The 22,277-nt window shown below is 44.3% G+C and overlaps 3 protein-coding genes across 6 annotated transcripts; 2 read left to right on the plus strand and 1 right to left on the minus strand.

Moving 5' to 3' along the window:
* Positions 1–828: 828 nt before the first annotated feature.
* Positions 829–10,206, plus strand: LOC110081828 (uncharacterized). 2 transcript variants are annotated; one of them, XM_020798868.3, is made up of 7 exons: positions 829–2,206; positions 3,363–3,444; positions 4,742–4,765; positions 4,908–4,970; positions 5,886–6,150; positions 6,879–7,029; positions 8,321–10,206. In XM_020798868.3, the coding sequence occupies exons 1-7, from the start codon at positions 1,688–1,690 to the stop codon at positions 8,771–8,773; spliced, it is 1,557 nt and encodes a 518-aa protein (XP_020654527.3). In that variant the 5' UTR covers positions 829–1,687; the 3' UTR covers positions 8,774–10,206. The 2 variants fall into 2 exon arrangements, with proteins under 2 accessions (XP_020654527.3, XP_072832937.2); XM_072976836.2 differs by lacking the exon at positions 4,742–4,765.
* Positions 9,200–17,196, minus strand: THOC6 (THO complex subunit 6). 2 transcript variants are annotated; one of them, XM_020798872.3, is made up of 13 exons: positions 17,056–17,196; positions 15,713–15,828; positions 15,556–15,620; positions 14,762–14,865; positions 14,349–14,386; positions 14,208–14,256; positions 14,056–14,127; positions 13,400–13,502; positions 12,562–12,611; positions 12,126–12,188; positions 11,161–11,271; positions 10,714–10,842; positions 9,200–9,659 (listed from the first exon to the last, which is right to left on the minus strand). In XM_020798872.3, exons 2-13 carry the CDS (start codon positions 15,826–15,828, stop codon positions 9,576–9,578), a joined length of 984 nt encoding a protein of 327 aa, XP_020654531.2. In that variant the 5' UTR covers positions 17,056–17,196; the 3' UTR covers positions 9,200–9,575. The 2 variants fall into 2 exon arrangements, with proteins under 2 accessions (XP_020654531.2, XP_020654528.3); XM_020798869.3 differs by lacking the exon at positions 17,056–17,196 and adding an exon at positions 16,462–16,663.
* Positions 16,696–22,016, plus strand: HCFC1R1 (host cell factor C1 regulator 1). 2 transcript variants are annotated; one of them, XM_020798873.3, is made up of 6 exons: positions 16,696–16,937; positions 19,471–19,640; positions 20,361–20,411; positions 20,808–20,972; positions 21,193–21,369; positions 21,459–22,016. In XM_020798873.3, exons 1-6 carry the CDS (start codon positions 16,848–16,850, stop codon positions 21,607–21,609), a joined length of 804 nt encoding a protein of 267 aa, XP_020654532.3. In that variant the 5' UTR covers positions 16,696–16,847; the 3' UTR covers positions 21,610–22,016. The 2 variants fall into 2 exon arrangements, with proteins under 2 accessions (XP_020654532.3, XP_020654534.3); XM_020798875.3 differs by having other exon boundaries at positions 16,773–16,937; positions 19,471–19,664.
* Positions 22,017–22,277: the final 261 nt, after the last annotated feature.

Raw genomic sequence — 22,277 nt, forward strand, 5'->3', positions numbered from 1 at the left:
TGGGAGAAAGGTGGGAAAAAGAAAGAAAGAAAGAAAGAAAGAAAGAAAGAAAGAAAAAGAAAGAAAGAAAGAAAGAAAGAAATGGAAGAAAAAGAATATAGTGGACCTCAATCTTTGTTTCATCTGTTTCTATATTACATTACAGTGGTGCCTCGCTAGACAGTTACCCCGCATGACAGTTTTTTCGCTAAACATTGACTTTTTGCGATCACTATAGTGATTCGCAAAACAGTGATTCCTATGGGGGAATTTCACTGGACAGTGTTTGGTCCCTGCTTCGTAAACCAATTTTTGCTAGACAACGATTTTGACAGCTCCCTCCGTGCTCGCAAAACAAATGTTTTCGGGACCTAAGCTTCGCAAGACAGCTGTTTAAACAGCTGACCACCGGTTCGCAAAGCGGCTTTCCTATGGCCGATCTTCACTAGACAACGACGATTCTTCCCCATTGGAACGCATTAAACAGGTTTCAATGCATTCCAATGGGGAAATGCTTTTCGCTAGACAATGATTTCGCTAAACAGCGATTTCAGTGGAATGGATTATCATCATCTAGCGAAGCACCACTGTATGATATATCATATCATATTATATTATATATTTGCTAGTTTTACATGAGGGTGCATTCCAAAGTGGCAGACCCCACACATAATGGTGCAGTCTACCTCCTTCCTGCTACCATGCCCAGACCTCTGCCCATATTAGAAGTTCTTACCCAGAGAGTCTTGAGAGAGAAACAGCAGCTGTTGCTGATAGTTCAGCTTTATATGTTTGTTTTTATACATTCCTGAGTATAGATTGGGAAAATTCCTTTTTTTTTGTGGGAAAGGGACTGCAACTTTCCAAATCACCAGAGAATGCTAGTTAAGGATGATGAGAGTTGTAGTCCAAAAACAGCAACTTTTCCCACCTCATTGTACACAATACCTGCTCCTTCTTGTTTGTATGACCGATCTGCCTTTCTGTACATATCGTACGGACATGATGAGCATTTGCACTTTCCACATTTATTCATCACCAGGTTGTTACCCTTCTTTTCACTTACAAGAAAACTTTAATTGCAGAAGACACGCCTGTGTCAGTCTGTGCAAGCATCAGAGGTTTAAAAACAAAAGAACAAAATACACATCAGATACTGTAGGTGGCCTCAAAATACAGAGCTCCTGGTTAATTGGTAAGAAAGTCCATGGGTATTTAACAGTGGGGTGACAGTCTGTTTTGATAGGCAGGTATTGATGCCATGTATAAATATTTGCATTGTTCTCTCTCTCTCTTTCATGTCTGAAGAAGTGGACTTGTCCACGAAAGCTCACATTAAAATCTAACAGTCTTTAAGGTACCCAACAGGTTTTTGTCCTCTTTTTTTAAAAAAATTATATTTTGTTTTTAATGTTGTTTTTACCTATAAGAAATTTTAAATCTCTGTTTTAAATACTGTACTGTATCCTCACCTCCCGATCTTAAGAAGTTTAGGGTGGTGGGAATCCCCTCCTCCCCCTTTTTTGGGGGGTGGGAACTCCCAAGCCCAGAATCCCCCTGCCGGAGGGTCACTGCGTGCAACAGAATCGCTGCCCCTCAGGAGGGATTGCCTGAAACGGAAAGCGAAAGCTGGGAGAAAGTAGAAAAGCAGTAGAAAAAGCAGCGATCGGAAGGCGGAGAAGGGCTAAACAAAGAAGGGGGGGGCGACATGGATTCCGGGGAACCAGAGAGGGTCTTGCAGCAGTTTTATGGGGAGCACGCCTTCCTCTTAGGGGACAAAGACTGGACGGTGAAGAAGAACTGCTTTGTCGTCAAAACGGCGGTGGAGAAGATGGTGAAGTGGGCCTGTGAATCCAGCACGGGGCTGTACCCCGGGGACCCCGTCCTGGTGGGCAGCTACCGGGAAGGCTTGCACCTTCAAGTGGCCGGGCGTTCCAACGACTTCGACTTCCTCATCCCGGTGCGGTATAACCCCCGCTTAGCTCTCGTCAGCGGGAGCGTCCCAGAGAACCTGGGCGGCTACAAGCAGAAGCTCCCCACCTATATCTTCCGGGAGGGAGGGTTGCCCGTCCTCCGCAGCGGGACCAAAATCCTCGTCGACCTGGAAGCCCTGGGGGAAACTTACGTGCAAGTCTTCTGCGAGAAGCAAAAGACCCGGAGGGAGGAGGGAAGTGATGATGACGAGGAGGATGACGACCTCGATTTGGATCGACTAGAGGAGTGCGAGGTAGGTGTCGGCCGGCTGGATGTTTGCATCCGACCCCACACCCCCGCCGACCCTAAAAGTATTTTTTTTTTCCTTTTTGGCTTTTCCTAACTTAAAAGACTCACTCACGCCCTCTAGTGGCCCAGTTAAATGTTACGAACTGAGAGCGGTTGTGTGTGTGTCGCGTATGTCAGGGTACCTTCTGATGGCCCCAAATATTACAAATTTGCCTGCCAACCCACCCCGGTCCTGGGGTTGGGGTGGGGGGACAGCAGCATGCTGCCTAGCCTGCCGGTGGTCCACCCCAGCGTAATCGCCTGACATGGGCTGGACTTCCAGGCATCTCCTTCACTGTTCCGATTGGCATTATGGATACCCTTGGGGTACCCCCAAGATTCAGGAGAGAATAGCCGTAAATGTGGAAGGTGTAATAGGGATGGACGGCGTGATGCCCTCTAGATATCAGACAGTAACTTCCATCAGCCCCAGTCAGCAGAATCAATGGTAAGGGATAATGGGAGCTGTAGTCCAACATCTGGAGGGCCTCATGTCCCCCATCCTTGGTGTAAAGGCTGGTTTTAGAAACAGTAAAAGACACTAAGTGGCTAAAGGTAATTAATGCACCACCATGTTGGTCATGCAGGGCTTCTCTCTATAATTTTCAGTCTCGTTTAAGCCATCATTAAGCCAGATCCACAGAGCGATCTCCATTGTACAGGCAGGAGGACAACGCTAATCAACCTTCTGCCCCAATCCGAGCCTTGATAGAGGAAGATCCTAGATCGGGAACTTTAAAATTCAAGTCCAACTTCTTTCAGTGCTGCCTCCAAAAATAGCACAGCATATATTGTAGAGGGCTGGCAAAGTGGGAACGGATGCCACAACGTTTGGCCAAGTAGTACTTCTATCATAAATGAACTGGTCCTCAGATCTCCTTTATTCTTCAACACTTTAGATTTCAGTGTGGCCTACAACCAATGTTTTCCCCTCCACCTTTCCCCCTTTTCTTTTGCATATTCCTAAAATGCAGTGTATATGTGTATATGTTGGAAGTCCCAATGGCTAGACAGCTACATTTTTTTCACCTGATTTATGGGATGGCTCCCCCCCTATGTATTTTCTCCCTACAACTTATGTGAACATTAATGAATTTATTTAATTCTATTTTCCCCCCTAGGAGAGCCTTGAGCACCACAACCTGGACCCTGTTGAAATCTTGAGAGACTTTCACCATCATTTAGAAATTGCTTTGAATCCAGGTATGATCAAGCTAGTGGGAGAGAGCCAAGGGGAACCCAGAGCCTTATAGTGAGTAGCATTATGAGACAATCTTGCAGTGTTTCTGCTCTGAGAAGACGCATACAGTATCCTTGTTTTAAAAATTCACGTTTTTCTGAAAGGGTTACTACCAGTTTAAGTGCTGACTGAAAAACAGATTCAGCCAGTCTCTCACTGAAGCAGCACATTTTATAAAGCTATATCTGTTCAACTGAATTTCAGCATTTCACACAAGTCTTAAAGGTGTGGGAATCCCGAGAGGAAAAATTTAAAAACCAGGCAGAATAGCTATTCACTGTGAATTTTGTCTTCATTCTCAAGCATTACCATGGGACATAAGGGTCCCTAAATCCATGTTTTGTTCCAGAATTCACTCAGATCTGGACCTACAAAGTTTAGATTAGGCATCCTTCAGTCTTGAGAGACTATGGTGCCCGAAGCCTGGCTAAAATAATATGGAGGATAGGCTATTACCCAAGCAGCAAATCCCCCCTCTCCACATTGCTGAAATAGTCCAATGGAAAGGCAAGAGCCAATACAACTGGTTCCAGTGACATCGCAGGAGTTGCCAGAACAACACAAACTGCCTCCGGGACTCTGGATTTTGCCTCGAGGTTAACTCCTGAAGCCTTTTCCATCAGTGGATGTAGCCACAAGGCAATGGAGGTTTGAAATCGGAGTTTTCCTTCTCCTAGATGGGCTGCCTTCCATGGCTGACGAGCCTCACCTACCCGGGACCTACAAAGTAGCTGTGCAAAAAATAGCCCAGACATAAATCAACATTATTGTATTTTGCCTTTGGCGTCTTTTGTCCTGGCCAATTTTAGGCAAGCAGAAATGAAGTGCTCTGGTTATTAGCAGGTTTGCACAGTTCAGGGGAAATTTAAATATCTTTAGTCCAGTTCAGAAAGTACAAGAGACATTTCCACTAAACCTAACCTTCAGTACGTTAGTTGTGGTTTTAGAAGAGATAGCCGTGTTAGTCTGTGCAAGCATATACAAATCAAAGAAATAAATATCAGGTGAAATCCAAAGAAACAAAACAAACGTCAAAAACATGGAATAGTTATAATGTTAGTCTTTAAAGTACCACATGTTTTTGTCCTTCTGTTTTGTTTTGTTTCTTTGGATTTCACCTGGCAGGCTTCAAGATACTGGCTTTCTTACTGAGATCAGAAAATGTCAAGAAACATACTCACTGGAGTAAGTGACCTGTCATTTATGCTACTGCATGTGTGTTAACCTTTTCTTGTATTTCTCTCTCTCCTGACTTCCTAGAATACTTCCACCCTCGGCAAAATGGTAAGCCCAAAGAAAATAAAATTAAAATATTTCTCCTTACTGGGCTAGATTTCTCCCCCCCCCCCCATTATTCCTGATTAATAAATCAAAGATTTTGAACAGCTTATTGCTCGAACTGATGATGCATTCTCCCCTCTCTTAGACCCTGTGTTTCAGCGGAGACTCTTCCCCTCCCGAGTTCCAAAGATTGACCAAAGGATGAGAGGTAGATTTTTTTAATTTGCTATTATCTCCGATACCACCCTTTAATAATTAACTGGCTAGATGTTAAGATTTTGTTCAAACACAATTGGAAGAAACATCTAGCAAGCAAACAATTTAGTCAGGCAGTAGCCAGAGAGCAGGGCCTTGTCTGTGGCATCATCCACCTGTGCAATGCTCTGCCTTGGCTTGGTGGTTTTCAATTACTTGACTTTTTAATTCCTCCAACCTGTTGAATGCTCCTGTGGTGCCTTTAATTCCATTTTAAATGGAGCATTGCTTAATGGCATGGGTATTTCTCTCATTTCAAAGTCTACCAGAATTAGAAGCATTGAAGGGGAAGAGTAGAAGATTTAAATAAACCAATTGGAGAACAAGAGTTTGTGTGTATGTATCACCGCATCTTCACTTAACTTGCTAGCTCGGGGGGGGGGGGAGACTTTACACCAGGTGGCCCTATACATTTTTTAGATAAGAAGCAAAACTTTTTTGTTTAACTAGGTTTTCAAAGCGTTGGTAACAGGATGGCATCCCCACTGTTTTCAGTCTGGTTGCTGAATTGCAGACTGATGGGACACCCATCAATGACAGTGACAGATCATCTCTCCCCCTTTTCACAATACGCCCACAACAAAAACACGCTGATCACCACAATCAACCAATCTCCTGAAAAGGACAAAATCTGATCTCACAGCTATAAATACTCAACTATCCCACAAACTGCACCACAGCACAGACAAGAGTTCTGACTCCTGTTCCTCTGAAGATGCCGACCACAGAGACTGGCAAAACATTAGGAAGAACAACCTTCAGAACACGGCCAAAGAGCCCGAAAACCTACAACAACCATCGTTCCATAAATAATCTATTTCCTCCTTTTGCTCCTGGAGTAATACTTTTTTTCCTGATCGCTTTATAGAGAACATCACGTTGGAGGCCTTGGATCGAGAGGGCCCAGCTATCCGGCTGAAATTCAATGATGGGATCGAAACAGTATCCGTGAAGCTGGTACCCGCCATCCAGGGAGCCATCCAATTCTCCCACCAAGGTGTGAGGGAAGATCTGGCTCACCTTTCTGACTGGTGGGATGGAGACCTGGTGGATGAAAAGAGCAGCTTTATCCGGAAAGCAGCAGCTGTTCATGAAGCTGGACCAGAACTGGTGGCCAAGGGAGGATTTTGGAGGTAAACAGTTTAACCTGGAGACTTGCTTTTAATACAGTTGTCCTCCTGATTCAGTTAGAATCATATACACACATATTCCTAGCTGGCTGATGAATGTTCTGCTTGAAATATGTGTTGTTCCCCCCCCCCCACCTCAGCCTGATCCACTTTAAAATACAGTATCAGTTCCAAGCCCCTCTGCAGAATAGCCAACAATGTAGATATCATGGTCTCTGCCTCTCTCTAGGGGCCAGTTCTGGTAATTACATCATGGAAATACTGTATGTACACTACAGTACAGTATTTTTATTTTTTAGTATTTTCAGACTGGATAATTGAAACTGTGAATACCCATCTTGTGGATGCAGGGGTCCTATTTAAAAGTAGCTTTAAAAGTAGCTACATTACTGCCTTCCTTGGATTTTTCTTTTTTACTTAATGCCCCCATTTAAAAAGCCTTTCCTAATCTGATGTACATGCCTAGACTATAGCCCCCCATTATGCACAACCAGTGCACCCTTTTAGTGGCTGGAGATGATGAGAGGTGCAATCCAACAGTTATGTTGCCTTTATTCCTCCAAAATAGGAACAGAAGGGAACCCTAGCTGTTTTTTGCTGGACATACAACCCTGCCTATGTTAATCATCATGCATAGGATTGTTCTGTTAATGGTGATTAAGGGATTCACTAAACTAAAGAAACTGTCTTTGAATATTTACGGCAAACAACCCCTCTTTCCTTGGACCTAGACTCTCTTTCAGCCAGGCTGAGGCCATGATTCTGGAAGATATTGATGCTGATGGGGGACACAGGAAGGAAGCTTTGAGACTGCTGAAGTTTGTCAACATGACCAGGTGGACACCAGAGTATGGCAAAATCTTGACTTCCTATCATCTCAAGGTGAACAACCGTCATTGGATGCTGGGGCAGATGTCGCAAAAGGCTAAGATGACCAGTTTACAAATATCGGTTTTTTGGACTAAAATTCCCAGAATCCCCTAGCTAGCTCTGCTGCAAGCCCCAAAAGTAGTATGTTTAAGCTCTCAATACGATAGCTAGGATAATATTTTCCCCTCCATTCAAGGGTTTCTTGCCCAATTTGGCACCCTCTTAACGGTCTTCGCTAACGGTCTATTAAGACAAGTATAGTGGTACCTGGACTTACGAAGTTAACCCGTATTGGAATGGCGTTCGTATGTCAAAAAGTTCGTAAGTCAAGGGAAGCTTTTCCATAGGGATTCATTGAAAACCATTTAATCCGTACCGGCTATTTTTCGTTCGTATGTTGAGGCGCTGTTTGCAATTAGAGATTAATCAGTACTCTACCACTAGGTGTGTTTTTTTTAATTCTTTTGACCTAAGATGAACTTAGGTCAAAAAAGGGCAGGAAAGGGTTTTTTCGGGTTTTTTAGTTTGGAAGTCAAGGTTCTGTTTGCAAGTCGAAGCAACTTTTTGTGAACGGAGCCATTCGTAACTCGAATCTTTTGCAAGTGGAGACGTTCGTAAGTCGAGGTACCACTAAGTTTCAGCTCATATAGCAGCACAGTGAAGTTGAAAGGGGCTCACAGTATCTGCTACAAGATGCTAGAAGGCAGGCAGCCTCACCTACTCAATTCTGAAAGGATGACTGTATGCTACTGCACTCACTTCCTCCCCTAACAGAATCACAGAATGGTACAGAAGGAAAGTACCTCAAGCGTCAACCACTTGCTAATGCAGGAGTCCACAGATAAAGCACCCGAAGAGATGGCTAAACCCATCTCAGTTTAAACATCTCCAACAAAGGAGAGTCCACCACATTCCAAAAGCCCTCTGTTGTTACTCTTTTGAACAGGGTTTACCACCAGGACTTTCTTCTTAATATTTAGTTGTAATCTTCTTTAGCTCTATTTGAATCTGCTGGTTCAGGTCCTGTTCTTTGGCACAGAAGAAAGCAATCTTGCTCTGGATTTTCCTTTCTCCTTCCCTTTCCTGCTACCTTGATAGTGGCCGGAAAGACAGCTCTCCGTAGGGATAGATTTATTCCACAGTTGCTGTCCCGTGTTCACAGTATATGTAAAGATACCTGGTGTTTTTTTTTCTCAAGCTTCTGCACACCTCTACCAAAGCCGTGAACATCCTTGGGAATTCAGGCTTGAAAGCCTCGCTGTAAGATCTGACTAACATTTACCTCTTTCTCCACCCCCTGTAGACCATTTTGCTGTGGTGCTGCGACATCTCTCCTCAAAAGGCCCCATGGGAGACACTCTTCTCCTCACTGCAGGCCCTCCTGAGGCTCCTACGTTATACTGTCATCAAGGGAAACCTTCCTCATTACTTCCTGGTGCCCGTCAACCTCTTCAACAGATACTACAAATCCAGTAACCCCATCTACAGGTCTTTAGCTTTGGAAGCCCTGCGTCGGGAGACTGAAGTGATGCTGGCTGACCCTGTGGGGTACCTCATGCCAGAGCGTGAGCCACAAGACCACAGTGCCAATGAAGAATATGAGGAGAAGATGGCGGCCATCAAGGAGTTCAAGGAAAAGTATCAGGAAGAGCTAAAGGAGCTGAAGACAATGGAAGATGAGCGTTTGTATGAAGAGATAGAAACAACTGAGGGTGTAGAAGCCAAGCCATCTCTGAGGAATTCAAAATCTACATGAGCATTTCCCCACCCCGACACAATTTTTCCACAGCTGTTTAATTATTTCGTATTCTTGGTATTGGGTGAGAAGACTTCAGGCCTTGTGATGGCACAGGCCAAAAACTGAAATCACGTGGACAAGGCTGAACAAAAGTCATAGTGGGGTTTCAAACGGCCAAAATACCATCAGCAACTTCCTGCCACTCTAGGAAGAGCAACCTTGATGAACCTGAAACTCCCTGGATATGTTGGACTACAACTCCCATCAGTCTCTGGCCAAAGAGGAGAAACCAGATTTAAGTCCCTGCACAGCTGCAAAGTTCAGTGTCTAAGATCATGCGTGTCAGCTTAACTCACCTCAACAGGACTGTTGTGAAAGTATGGAAGGAATCATGTCTTGAACCTTCTCTCTCCCTCAAAGGAAGGATGAGAAAGGGGCTATAAATACATTTACACTTTGTTTTTAGTATTTAAAAAAATTACACAGTTTCAATGCACTTAATTAGAAATACATTTAACATATTTTCCTGTGGTCCAGTATTTCTGCCACCTGTTGAACTGGAGGTCTCTGGCTACAGCAAATGCAGGCCCACAGTTTGCTTCACCGATGCCCCAACTATAAATCCAAGCAAGCAGGCTTAGGATAACAATTCCATCATCCTTCCAAACCAACAGGAGACACCAGAGCTGCTTTCTATCCTCAACAGTAGCTGCTTGTAGTGTAGAGCTGCTGTTTTAGAGGTACTTTGTGTGTGGAGCCATATTTGAAAATACAGAGCTTTCTTAACATTTATGAAACAGAGACGGAACAGGAGAGAGCATTAGGTGAAAGTGAGGGAAAAGGCCCGGTAGCCAAAATTGGTGAAGACATCAATGCGGTGGCTGCTTCCGGCAGCTGTCAACACCTAGGGGGTGAAGGCAAGAGGTGCGTTAGGTAATAGAGATGGGAGGTAAGAGGCAACTAGTCAGGATTGGACCCATAACCCCATATCCCTCTCATATTAAATGATAGGCTTTCCCCCCACATTCCCCATATAAGACATTTCAAATTGTTTTACAACGTACATAGAAAATTACAAACGCCCAAGAAACCTAATAGAAAGACTCCCTTTGCGAATTCCCTGAGCCCTATTGAAGAGCCACCTTCTCCCACGCAATCTTCTCCCAGTTAGGTCCTCACAATGGAGGCTGCGCTCTGCATGGAGATGCAGGCTAGTACGTATAGCAGCCATGCTGTGAAATCCCGCACTTCACCGAAGCATATTTGCTTCCCTTTCTACTGACTCCACAGGACTTCATTTAGAACATTTTGCTTCATTGAAACTTTGCCTTACTGGAAAATTTCCCCCCCCTCCCAATTTGCATCTGGTTTTCTGGTGGGGGTTTTCGCCTTTCTGTTGCTGGTGTTGCTTTAGCTTTTAATGCTTTTTTAAAAAATTGAATTTGGTATTAGTCCCGAGTGTGTGTGTTGTTGTTTTTAAAATCAGCATTATTAGCAGGACAGAAAGATGAAAGACAAATGTTTGATAAATAATTCCACGTTGTTCAACGCAGTCACCTTGATGCTGCACCTCTCACACCAAAACCCTGGCTCCCAAATTCAGTGGCTGAAATCCAACAGTAATCGCAACTGAGTAGACCTACTGAATCAATGGGGATTTGGGTCAACTCCATAATGGGCTTAATCTAGTTGCAATTTACTGCTGGATTTTATTCAGTGTCTCCTGACCCAAAGTGAAAAATGTGCCTCCCAGTTGCTCATCTCCTTCCTCATTTTTGGCCACACAGTCTTCACTTCACGCTCCCACTTGCCATATCGAAGACCGCCCCCTTCTTCCACAGTCCAAACTCCAGGCACTATCATAAAATCCCAGTCACTTCACCTTCGAGGCCTCCTTCCTTTTTACTGGCTGCAACACACCTGCTTCCCTGTCTGCCCTTCTCAGCCTAAGGAGGTACCTTGTGCTCTGGGGAATGTTCATTGATGGAAAGAGAGTGGACGCAACGTGGAATGCAAGGGATTTGGGCTTTCACTTCACCACTGATCTGTAAATGGTTGATGCTGGGGCTGTGACCGGCTGAGAGAATCTATGGAAGAAGCACAAGGGTGGGAGAGAAGGGGCGCTCACTGTGTGCCAGGTGAATGGGAGAAAGGCAATTACAGGTCAGTTCCATGCATGAAGGAGAAAAACAAAATGAAGGACACAGCTTGGAATAGTCATTTTTTTCAGATGACAACATCCAGTATTGTTACTGAAATAACATTTCCAAACAATAGGAATGGGAAAGGAAAAACTGGCTGAAACCTCCAGTCCACATCAACTAAAGAAAAGGGAGTGAGGCTGGAACCAAGTGAAGGGGAAAAAAAATGAGGACAGAAGTCCTAAAGAGGGAAAACGGACTCACCAGGTCCTGGTAGAACATGACTTGCTGCTGACACTGGGGCAAAGGAAACACAGTGGTGGGGGTGACCGAGCGGAGGTGCCACAGAGTGAGCGCTGGACCCCCACCGCAGACCTGTGGGAAGAGAAACGGGGAAGAGCTGCTTGTTAGGGTTGGCCTGAGCTATTTAAAATACAAAATGTATCTCACAGAGTCTGCTTTGTTAAAACATGTAATACAGTATCATCTACCGTTCAAAAACATGAATATAATAAGCTCCTAGTGCTTAGACATAACATTTGTTATACATGGAGTCTGTACTTGTTGATAGACATATTTACCAGAGATGGGGACTAGAGTCACAAGACTCTTGTCAAGTTTTTTTTCCAATGGCTCAGGCTTAAGTTGTGACAGGAAACCACCCCCTCTTTTTTTTTCTGGGGGAAAAATATTGTTTTTAATAAGGACTCAGAACTTGGGACCCTGACCCAAAGACTGGCCAACATCCCTGATATTTACTATAATAAAAAATTATATCTCGCATCCTAACACTATTATACCTATAGCGCTATCTGGCCCTCTCCCAGAGAAACATATTCTACTACATATTTGCCCTGTCCGATCTCTCATGCCTATCTGACTACTATTACACATGTGACCATCGTCACATATCAGACCTTGTCTGTATCTGACCGATTACATGTTCGTCCCCATCTGAGAGACGGCTTTATGTCTCTGTCTGATGCCAGACACGCTCTGATTGGTCAGAATGCTTCAGGATGCAAATACAACATTCTAGTCTTTCCATGCAAACAACATTAACATATGCATATATACATACCGCGTTGTACAATTAAACATACCAACAATGAGAGATGTTGGGTCAAAGTGGCAGCCACGCCTTTAACCCAACCGTACACACCTGAGCCTAGTGTTTCTTGGGATATTTGGCTGCTCTTTTTCAGGAGGAAACATTTAAAGGTACTCACCATCCAGTCAGAGTCTGTTGCCAGGCAACGGATCCACTTCCCATACTGTGGCCGGCTACATTCCTAAGTGGGTTGAGATGGGCCATTAGGAGAAAACAGCCAGAGGAAAGTCTCCCGGTTAATTAAGTAGCAGCCAGCCGTGTTACATAAAAAGACTCTGATCGGAAATGGGTAATGGTTTATTCTCCCAAAGGATTATCTTACTACAGTAAAATGTGGAATTATATATATATGATGTCGGCAAATGTTGCTGTCTGTCTCAAGCTCCTGAGCAACAGACCTTTTTTTTCCTTTTGTGCTAATTAACAGCAGTTTCATTTCAGAGTCGTGTGTTTTCTTCCGTTTCTTAAATAAATGAAAGTAATGTGGGCAGATGAGCAAGCACAAGAAAAAGAGGAATTCTGAACTGTAGGAACATAAGAGGAGCTGACCATACCTCATATTTGTGCACTTCAATGGACTGGACCTGACTTTTAGTACGTAAATCTGCAAAACAGAAATACCCTGTTTTTCCAACAAATAAAGCACTGAAGAGGACTAAAACCATCACTTCCCTTCCCATTGTCTGTGTCAGCTACCTTCATCATCCCAGTCCCAGCCTATAGGCCAATGTAATAAACATGAAAATAAAAACATAACTTCAAAAGGCCAAAACTAATATATGTAAACATAACTGCAATTAACCAGATATGAGCCTATCAATAAATTAAATGAAAGGCATGTACTAGAAGACCCTGTATCATTTCCTAAATTCTTGGAAGACCAACCTTGGTAAGTTTGTTAAGAGACTGGAAAAATTATTTTTCCTACAACTTCCAGTATGGCCAGTAACTTTTCTAAGCTTGGGTTTTGATTAAGGCTGCTTGTTCCTCCACAGTAGGGCCACCACTAACAAGGATCTGCTCAGCGATATTCCAGAGTTAAATTTCTCTCAAGAAATGGCAGATGCAGAAAAACCCTCCCCAGCTGGTTCTAAAGGAGTAGGGTACATACAGCTGGGAAAGGTTGAAGGCAGCCGTAGTTGAGAAAGACCAAATATGGGTCAGATTAGCTCTATAAAGGAAGCCACAGGCTTGACTGTGCAGGAGGTGAGCAAAGCTGTTAAACGATGGGACATTTTAAAAGTCACTCACGTCTACAGTCGGCATGAGCCAGAAGCGGCTTGATGGCACATAACAACAACAAATGGGAGCACACACAAGGAGACGAACTTCCTAAGATCTAAAAGCAGGTGCTCCTGCCTTTTACAGAAACACCAGATCCGAGATCCTTACCCCAAAGCCGCACTGTGCCATCCTCACTGCCTGATAGGCACTCGCGGAGCTGCTCCCGAAGGGCTAAGCAATGGATGTAGTCTGTGTGGCCCTGATATTCATGCTGTGAGGGAGACAAGGGCAATGACTTCAAGTCTAGAAGCTATGGGGGAGGCCTTAAAGAAATGCACTTCAGCACAGCAAGCCGCAGTCACAGCAGGCCCACTTGAATCAACGAAACCAACAGAGGAGCTGACCTGCTAAATCTTCACTAATTCAATGGACCTCCTCTAATGCAATTCACTACACTAAGCGAGAAGATTTTGGCCATTATGCTACAACTCGGGTACAAGCTCTTTTTAAAAGTAATTTGTAATCTCACTTTAGTGGGGGCAGGGGAGCTGTAAATGTTCTCTTTTTTTTCTTTCCTATGTAAAGAATTTGCTTTTCATAGCCCATTAAAAACACTTCCCCCCCCCCCAAGGAAGTGAAGAAAACTGATAGCCTAAAGCACTTAGGAGAAAACCTGGGCCATTTATCCAGGTTTTTTGGTAATAGTAAAAATAATTTAATAAGAACAAGCCCATTAAGGAGCGCAGAGTGTTTGGTTATATAAAACTTCAGGCATGCCGTTCCTCCTCCGCACATTTCACGGGCTCCATACAGCAAGAACTCACAATGAACGTTCCAGACTCCAGATCCATCATGCGAATAACACAGTCTCCACCAGCCATTAAAAGACTATTATCCTGAAAAAGAGTTTAAAATGATGAGTACAAGGCAGTTTCAATTCAGCTTGTTTGGCTTAGCTTGGCATGGTGGCTGTTACCTTGAGGTTCAGCTGAAGGCTGTTGATCTCTGGCACTTCCAGGCTGCTCCTAAAAGGAAAAGCAAATGTTGCATCTGCCTATACATGAAGAGGGTAAAAAGAAGGAAGTGATGGAAACTGAAGGAAGAAGGTGAGTTATACCCATAAGGTGGCCTTTTACTCCAGGCTTCTTTGCAACCCTAGGCAGAAAACAAAATGACATTAAGAGGAACACATGAGATCAAGAGAGACGCTCCAGGCGATTAAGAAGCAAACTAATGATTAGGTTACCAGAGGACTCCTTGTGAGATACAGCCCTAAACCCAGTTACCAAACACCTCCAAAGTACACCCATGGCATCAACTGATGAAGGCTAAATCACTACCCATGTAAATCCCACTGTTTCAGCCGCCCCGCTCTTGTTGGGACCAGTCGTTGGATTTAGGTTTTTATTCCCACTCAGCCTTGAAACTCGCTACACAAGCTTGGGCTAGTCTCTCTTTCTCTCTGAGGCTCACCTATTCCCCAGGAGAAATAAGAGGACATGTATATAACCAATAAACCATAACACTGACCTTCTTCACAATCTCACTCCAGTTCCAAGCTTTAACTTCGCCATTGCCAGCACTTAACAACTGGCGGTCTGTGGAAATCATGGCATAGATGGGGCCTTCATGGGCTACGGGAAGAAGGGGGAGATTTCAGGGGGGAACTGACATAATTTGAGGTGCATCATAGGATGTGGGATCACAGATCAAAACACACACACACACACACACACACACACACACACACACACACACACACACACACACACACACGTACTGTGGCACCTTAAAAATGAACAGATTTATTTTTGTGTGAGACTGTAATCCCCAAAACACAGCACTGAAATATTTATGGTATCACAATACTTTTGTTTTTATGTCTTGCTGTGTTCTTTTTATAGCTAATGAAAACAATTTATGCAGCTACCTCTTTGAAAATCATTTTAAAATTTGTATTCCTTAAAGAAACCAAACTGGGGAACTCCCAAAACTATGCTTACTGATGCCAAACTGGGGACTTGGCCCAAGTGTGGCTGTGGCTGTTGCAACCGCACGGGATTGTCTCTCTTGTCTCATCCCTGGGCCTTCGACGTTTTTGTGGGCTTTGTTTTCGAACAAAATGATGCCAATAATAGCTATATTGGGTTCTACACACACTTGTCCAACCGCACCACAGCTTGACATCAGGCAAAAGAATGTGTGTTATAGGACTCTAGGGACTGAGTTATGGTCAGCAGTAACACAATAAATTATCAGGTTGGCACAAGCAAGCACAATGTATCATGGGAGATCCTGGTATTCTTCTGGCAACAGACACCTACCTACAAAGGAGACCACTGGCTTCTTGCTTTCTTCTTTAGCCTCTGAACTCAATGCAGCCGAGAGGCTGTAGGAGAAGAAATTTGGGCCATAAGATCATCTGGGTCCACTCTGCCCCCACTCCCAAAATACACATCCTGCTAAGAGAATCTTTATTACCTGAATATGGCAATCTCTCCATAGTTGTTCCCTGCTGCTAAATACTTGCCACAAGGTGAGACACTCTGGGAGTAGATGGTCATATGGAGGAGCTCAAGAGACCGCTGAATATCCATCTGACAACAGGAACAAACAGGAGAGATCAAGCCAACAAGTATCATCTTGAGCCCCATGCAATGCTGCAATAAACCATTCTGCATGATGTAAGTCTCCAACCCAGTACCAATGAGAAACAAGACGGACAAATGCACATTCCATTTCTAGTCTGAAACAAGTAACTTTGATGCAATACAGTATCAAATCATATGAAGATATGTAGGAAGTCTCAGGCAAGCACAAGGAAGAGGGTGTCATATGGATTCCCCCAAGATTGCATCCCTCACTGCACTGCACACAGGGTAACATCCTGTGGACACAATCAGACACTCACACTAGTAAAAGTGCAGCCAATAATGTTTTTCCAAACCCAAAGTGGAAGATTTTTTTAAAAGCCCCCACTCCCGTAAACCAGAGTAGGTAAAAATCAATGATTTTTAAAGATCAATTCAATTTCAATATCAATTTGAAGTTTAAAAACAGATTTTAAAAATTTAAATTGTAAAAAAAATCTGATTTTAAAAATTTAAACCATGATTTGCAAACACAAATGCAAATTATGGTAAGGAGTATTTTTATCTCTTTATTGCAATTCTCCTCATTTTATTATATGCATAACCCTAAAAATAGGCAGTTACAGACACAGATATTACCCCAAATCCTGTCATGTGACTACAGAAGGCTGATGGGGGGAATTTTGAGTAATCAAAGACATTCTCCTCCTGCCCAACTCATAAGCAATGCGTTTGATTGTATGGACGCTGCGGGACAGAAGGAGGAAAGCCAAACACTCCCCTCCTTTTACAGGCATAAACAAGACGCTTCCCGTCCCCGACAAGAGTCAAAACAAAAAAACAAACACCAGGGGGCGCCCGTCCGTCATCGCCTTATTTTCCCATCTCTATGGTCACAAGGAGCTAGAGCGACAGCGCAACTGTGTCTGTGTCCACACAATCTCCGGAAAGCGGAAAACATAAGACTACATTTCCCAGCATGCCTCATGGGCCTCACGTGACGACGGAATCCGTGGTGGCTTTTTATGCCGCTAGGTCCTTCGGCTTGTAGTACTAGAGAAGAATCCAAGGACTATTGTGAAGAATGCTGTAAAGGAACACTCTTCGGGCGGGCGGTAAGGCCAAATATATTTTTTCAAATCATCTTGCGGCGCATGCGCAGAATCTACTTGTAAACCCGAATACTGTACTAATACTCTCCCCCTCCCTCCCGCTTCTCGTGCCTGTACTGACCGTTCCTGGCGTCGGATTTGCTCCTCAGGCAGCGCGCACGTGCAAAGCATTAACGGGCGCCCTGCCCGGCTTCTCAAGGGGTGGCCACGCCCTTTCCTGTGGCGTGGCCACGCCCACCGCCTTGGGGGGCAGGAGGCCGTCGCAAGGCCTGCTGGAATCTCGGCTCTTTGGAGCCCAGGGGGGAGAAAAAAAATCGCCCTTAAAATGGCGGCCGGCGGGCGGCACAATCCGCTCGGCTCATCCGCTCTTGACATGAGGGGACCGTGGGCGGGATTAGGAAGCGCAAATCAGGTTAAGGCGAAGGCGCCTTGTCCTGAATTGGCTGGCCTCCACCGGGTGGCATCACCCGGGTTATTTTAAAGCCCCGAACTTCTTCGGGGAAATACAAGACTTGGAAGGTCGTTCTGTCATGTTGAGCGGGACAAGGGCCTTTATGAGGGAGGGAGCCATATTTTTCAGGGGATTCTGGGACTTGTGAAATGTTACCTCCTTTCGGTGGTAACATTAGTCCTCCTGAGATCTGGAGTGAGGGCACGCATTAAATGGGGATATTACACCTTCAGCCTTCGCGAAGGCAATATTACACATGGTTCCACCGAATGCATTGCATGAGACATTGGCCGCAACCCTGGGTCCCCAGATGCTTTTGGACTAAAACTCCCAGAAGCCTTCAGTACTGTGGTAGCCAGGATTTCTGGGAGTTGTAGTCCCAGGAGCTTTGGGGGCACCCAAGGTTGAGTACCACTGGTATAAGATGTGATCAAACATAACCTAGCGTACTATGGCACCACATGGTCAGGCCATCCCCTGTGAATTTCATTGTAACTAACACCTGTTCAAAACAGCCTTCTTGGAATACTACTACTTTTTGTTGATTGAAGAATATATTGGGAAGATGTGTGAAAACTGAAGAGCTGGTGTTAGAGCAGTATGACAATGGAACCAAGTACCTTGGGAGGCAATGAATGCTCCAGTGCCGGAGGCATTCAAGAGGAAATTGGACAACTATCAGATCTGTTTTGATTTGGATTTCTGCATTGAGCAGGGGGTTGGATTTAGTGGCCTTATAGGCCCCCTCCAACTCAATTCTTCTGTGATTCTAGAACACTTATTTTCCCAGTTGATAACAGTACACTGGGAGATGGGCAAGGAGGCCATATCTCATGTACTTGTAGAACAGGAGTTGGCAACTGTGGCCCTCCAGATGTTTTGGGTTTGCACCTTTCATGGCCTGTGTGCCGCCTAGGGCTGTTAGGGGTTATAAGCCAAAAATATCTGGAGGACTACTCTTTCCACTTGAATGGGATAGAAATAAATAAATAAATAAATAAATAAATAAATAAATAAATGTACCCTTCAGGATGGACCCCAACTCCCATCAGCCCTAGCTAGTGTGCCTGTAGGTCAGGAATGATGGGAGTTTTACTCCAGCATGTGGCGAGCCACTGGAACCTCAGCCATGGCATAAAGCTTTGCAGGCAAAAAGAAGCATCTTGAACTGTTTCCAGTGCTGCCAACAAGAAGCTGGTACAGATGTTTGGCCACAATCTTAATAGAAGGGCTTTTCAAACTGCATTCTGGGGAATCTTATATTTTGTTGGGGAACGGAGGCCCAGCTTCAAGAGTATCTGTGGTAGTTTTTCGTAAAGAGCAACCTTCCTGATACCTTTCCTTCATGTACCAAGCATGTTCCATATAATATTATTCCAAACAGAAAGAGTTTGGTCCGGTACTTATTTATATACCCCTTTCTTCAAAAGGTTATGTTCAAATCAGCTAAAACTAATTTTCAAAACAGAAATACAGTGAAAACATAAAAGCAAATTAAAAGCATGGTCTTAAGAAAATCAAAAGAGATGCCCCCTTCCAACAGCAACCTGCCATAATCTCAAAAAACCAATCTGAATAATACTGTAATATATCGTCTTGCTAGCAGATTCTAGGATTATCCCTTGGCATCTGTTTTCTACAGGCAGGAGTTGCCTCCACTCAACTTTCAGGATCCCTCCCTTCCTCCTCCTCCCCATCCTGTGCACTGAAGTCTAAACTCATTCAGCAAGGTTCCCAATACTCTTTAGCATTTGGAGTCTCTGGCAAAATTGGTTTCAGCCAATCTAATTGCACACATCTAAACTTGGACAAAATCCAAATGTTTTATCGAAGGACTGCTTGATGGAATTTGGAAAATGGAAAACCAGTGACCTACTTGCCTGAAGCTGGTGGCTTCATGTTCTGCATTAGGTGCAACTGCATCTTTTTGAAGACATGTTTCCTCCCATGTTGTCCCATTGTATTAGCCTGCTTCCTCTAATAAGGTTGTCTTTAAGATAAGTGTCACCAAGGCAAACACAGTCAAGCTCACTGTCAGAGAAGGAGCCTTGCTTTAAGTCACCCTGGCCCTCTTTGTCTTTATAGATGGATTCCACAGCTGGCCTGCCCTCATCCCCAGTGCTTCCAACCCACCAATCATTGCACTATTCCGTATTGTCTAAGAACATGGGCTGGAGCCGTAGCAGAGGCTCTGACTGGCAACAGGATAGAGCACAGCAAGTGTCATGGAGCAAGTCAAGCCCAGGAGTAAGGAGGTACAGTGGTGTGCAACAGTCCCAGTAAGCATATGCTGTGAAGCTCTTCACTTGGATAGAAGGAAGAAAGAATACTTTCATGGGTGGACTGGCAAAAGAAGGACAGACTTTTGAACAGTACCTGTCCACTGGCCATTTACTCACAGACCTTACCTGTTTGAGGATTTTCAACTTATGCCAGTGAAAACATGCCTTTTCATAATCCAGATTTGTTGTTTCAATAGCTCCTTTTGAGAAGATTCGAGGGCGGGGTAGGCTATATTCATATGAAATTTATTTGTTATGGGTACTTAATTATGTGATGTTTAATAAGGTTGCCAAGACACTATCATAAAATTCAATTTTAAAAAATCAGTTTCGAAGCTAAGAGAAATATCGAACTATTATTAAGCCATGGGAACTCGGCAGCATAACATTCTTATACCGGTTCTTAGCTGCCAAGGGCTTGAAAAGTATGTTGGAGTTGGCCATAGAGATAGACTGTAAAAGAGGTCAAGAAGTGGGAAAAGAAGCTTAAACCATTTTTATGGAAAAGGGAAGGCAGCAGCAAATGGAGGCGCAGAATAGGGGAAAGGAGCTTATTGCAAAACCCTTTTGGCCTGCAAGTGGAAAAGGAGTGCATGGCATTCATTTCACATTTTTGATGTAACACATGCTAGTAGGACAAAAGCGACCAGTAAGGAAAAATGTTAACTGTCACTCTCTGACTTCTTGTTTTAGGTGCCGGTCAGCACCCTTTGCTTTCAAGCGCCATCTGGAGAACAGAGATCAGTAAGTAAGATGTAGGGGGGAAATGGCCAGTAAGAGATGGGATCTAATTGGTAACAATGGGCCTAGTGTTTTGTTTTCTAACTTCTGACCTTAAATTAAGTATGCAGTTTCCTATTATATTTCCTCTCCCTGTGTGAGCCATACTGAAAACTTTCAAGCTCAATACAAGTAAGTGCAATATAAAGGGACACAAATCAACATAAAGAGCCATGGTGAATGTTGCAAGCCTTATGTTTGCAAACATGTTTTAAAATACTTTTAATAATGTCCTGTAGTGTCTGAATGAGCCATGCAGATACGAATAGTGGGGAAATTAGTTTGACTTGAATTGGTCCACATTAGGATTAGTTAGCGAGAGAAGGTACTAAATTGCCACTGCTCCCTTTACCTCAACAGGGAACCCAGTTCCAAACACTTCCTCTCAGAAGACAAGATGGCGGCCCGTTTCAACTCCCTTAGCCTGGACAATGACCACGTTTACAGTTCCAATGGCTTCCCTATCCATGATGAAGACCCCATGTGGCAGCAGGCGTACACACAACTGAAAGAGCTGCAGCAGAGGTAGTAGAGAACCAGAACGTGGAGGAGTCCAATTTTTGGACTTCAGGCTCCAGGATCGGCAGCCAGCATGGCCACTGGTCATATTGGCTAGGAATTCTGGGAGCTGCAGTCCAAATTGTAACCTTTCCGAAGGAAACTGCTACAGCTTTTTTGCTTCAGGAAGGCGGTTCAGGGAATGAAACTAACAGGCTTCCATTGCAAAATATCTTCCCTAATGCAGGCTCTCCCAAGATGGAGAGAGTGAAGAAACCAGCTCAACAGATGAATATGAATCCAGCAATGTAATTGTGGATGGGGAATTCCTCATGGCAGACTGCCCCATGCTGACACATCCTTCCCTCTTACAAGAAGGCTTTGGCAGAATCAGCATCATACCGGAAGAAATATTTCTCTCTCTGTAAGTATAGCATGAACCGAGGGCAACAAATACAGGAAGGACATCTCGTCTGTAGAATAACCCTCTCCAAGCCTTCTTCTTTCTCACAGGAACCCTTGTACTGAAGTCGTTCTGTGGAGCCCCCATGAAAGTTCAAGCTTGCGCACTATCCGAACCCTGATGTCGCTACCATCTTCCGTGAGCTCTTCTCCACAACCTCAGCAGGACGTGTCGGTGAAACAAGAGGAAATGGAAGCATGAGCCTTCGTCCATCTTGTTATTCTGCCCTTTCAAGGCTAGAATTGTCTCTTCAGTTGACGTGTCAGATGTCAAACAAATGGCATTATTATCTAGCCACACGTGGTACCCACAGATGTTTTCCATCAGTATATCAACTTTCAATGTCTTCAGTCAATTGCAATAATCCCATCTTCTCTCTTCTCCTAGATAGGAAGCATGTATGCAGCCATTTCTGGTGTACATCTTGTCATGTGCTGCTGTTTCTCTTCCAATAGGAAACAAGGCAACACAGACTAAAAGTGCTGAGAGGGTGACAGATGGTGCTATGACTTCAAATCTGTTTCAAAACAGATTTATAAAAATTTTTATACCTTCTCAGAGGTCAGACTTTAGCTTGCAGCAGAAAGATAAAGGAAGGTCAACCAACAGTTCTGTCTTGACCTTTCATGTAAGAAAAACCTTTTAAACCAGAGGTTGTTAACCCCCGGTCCGCGGCCCGGTGCCAGACCGGGCCATGGAGACAGACCTTCCCCCCCACACTCCCCTCCCCACAGCTGCTTTGCGTGGCATATGCGTGTGCCAGCGTGAGCGCTCCCCCAGCCCCTCACGCATGCACCCGACAGTGTGTGTGTTCACGCGAGGAGGGGTGCCCTGTCTTCCTCAGATGCTCAGCTGGTCTGTGGTCCCAA

This window comes from Pogona vitticeps, chromosome 6 (assembly GCF_051106095.1).
Source record: "Pogona vitticeps strain Pit_001003342236 chromosome 6, PviZW2.1, whole genome shotgun sequence".
In the NCBI taxonomy this organism is placed as follows: domain Eukaryota; kingdom Metazoa; phylum Chordata; class Lepidosauria; order Squamata; family Agamidae; genus Pogona; species Pogona vitticeps.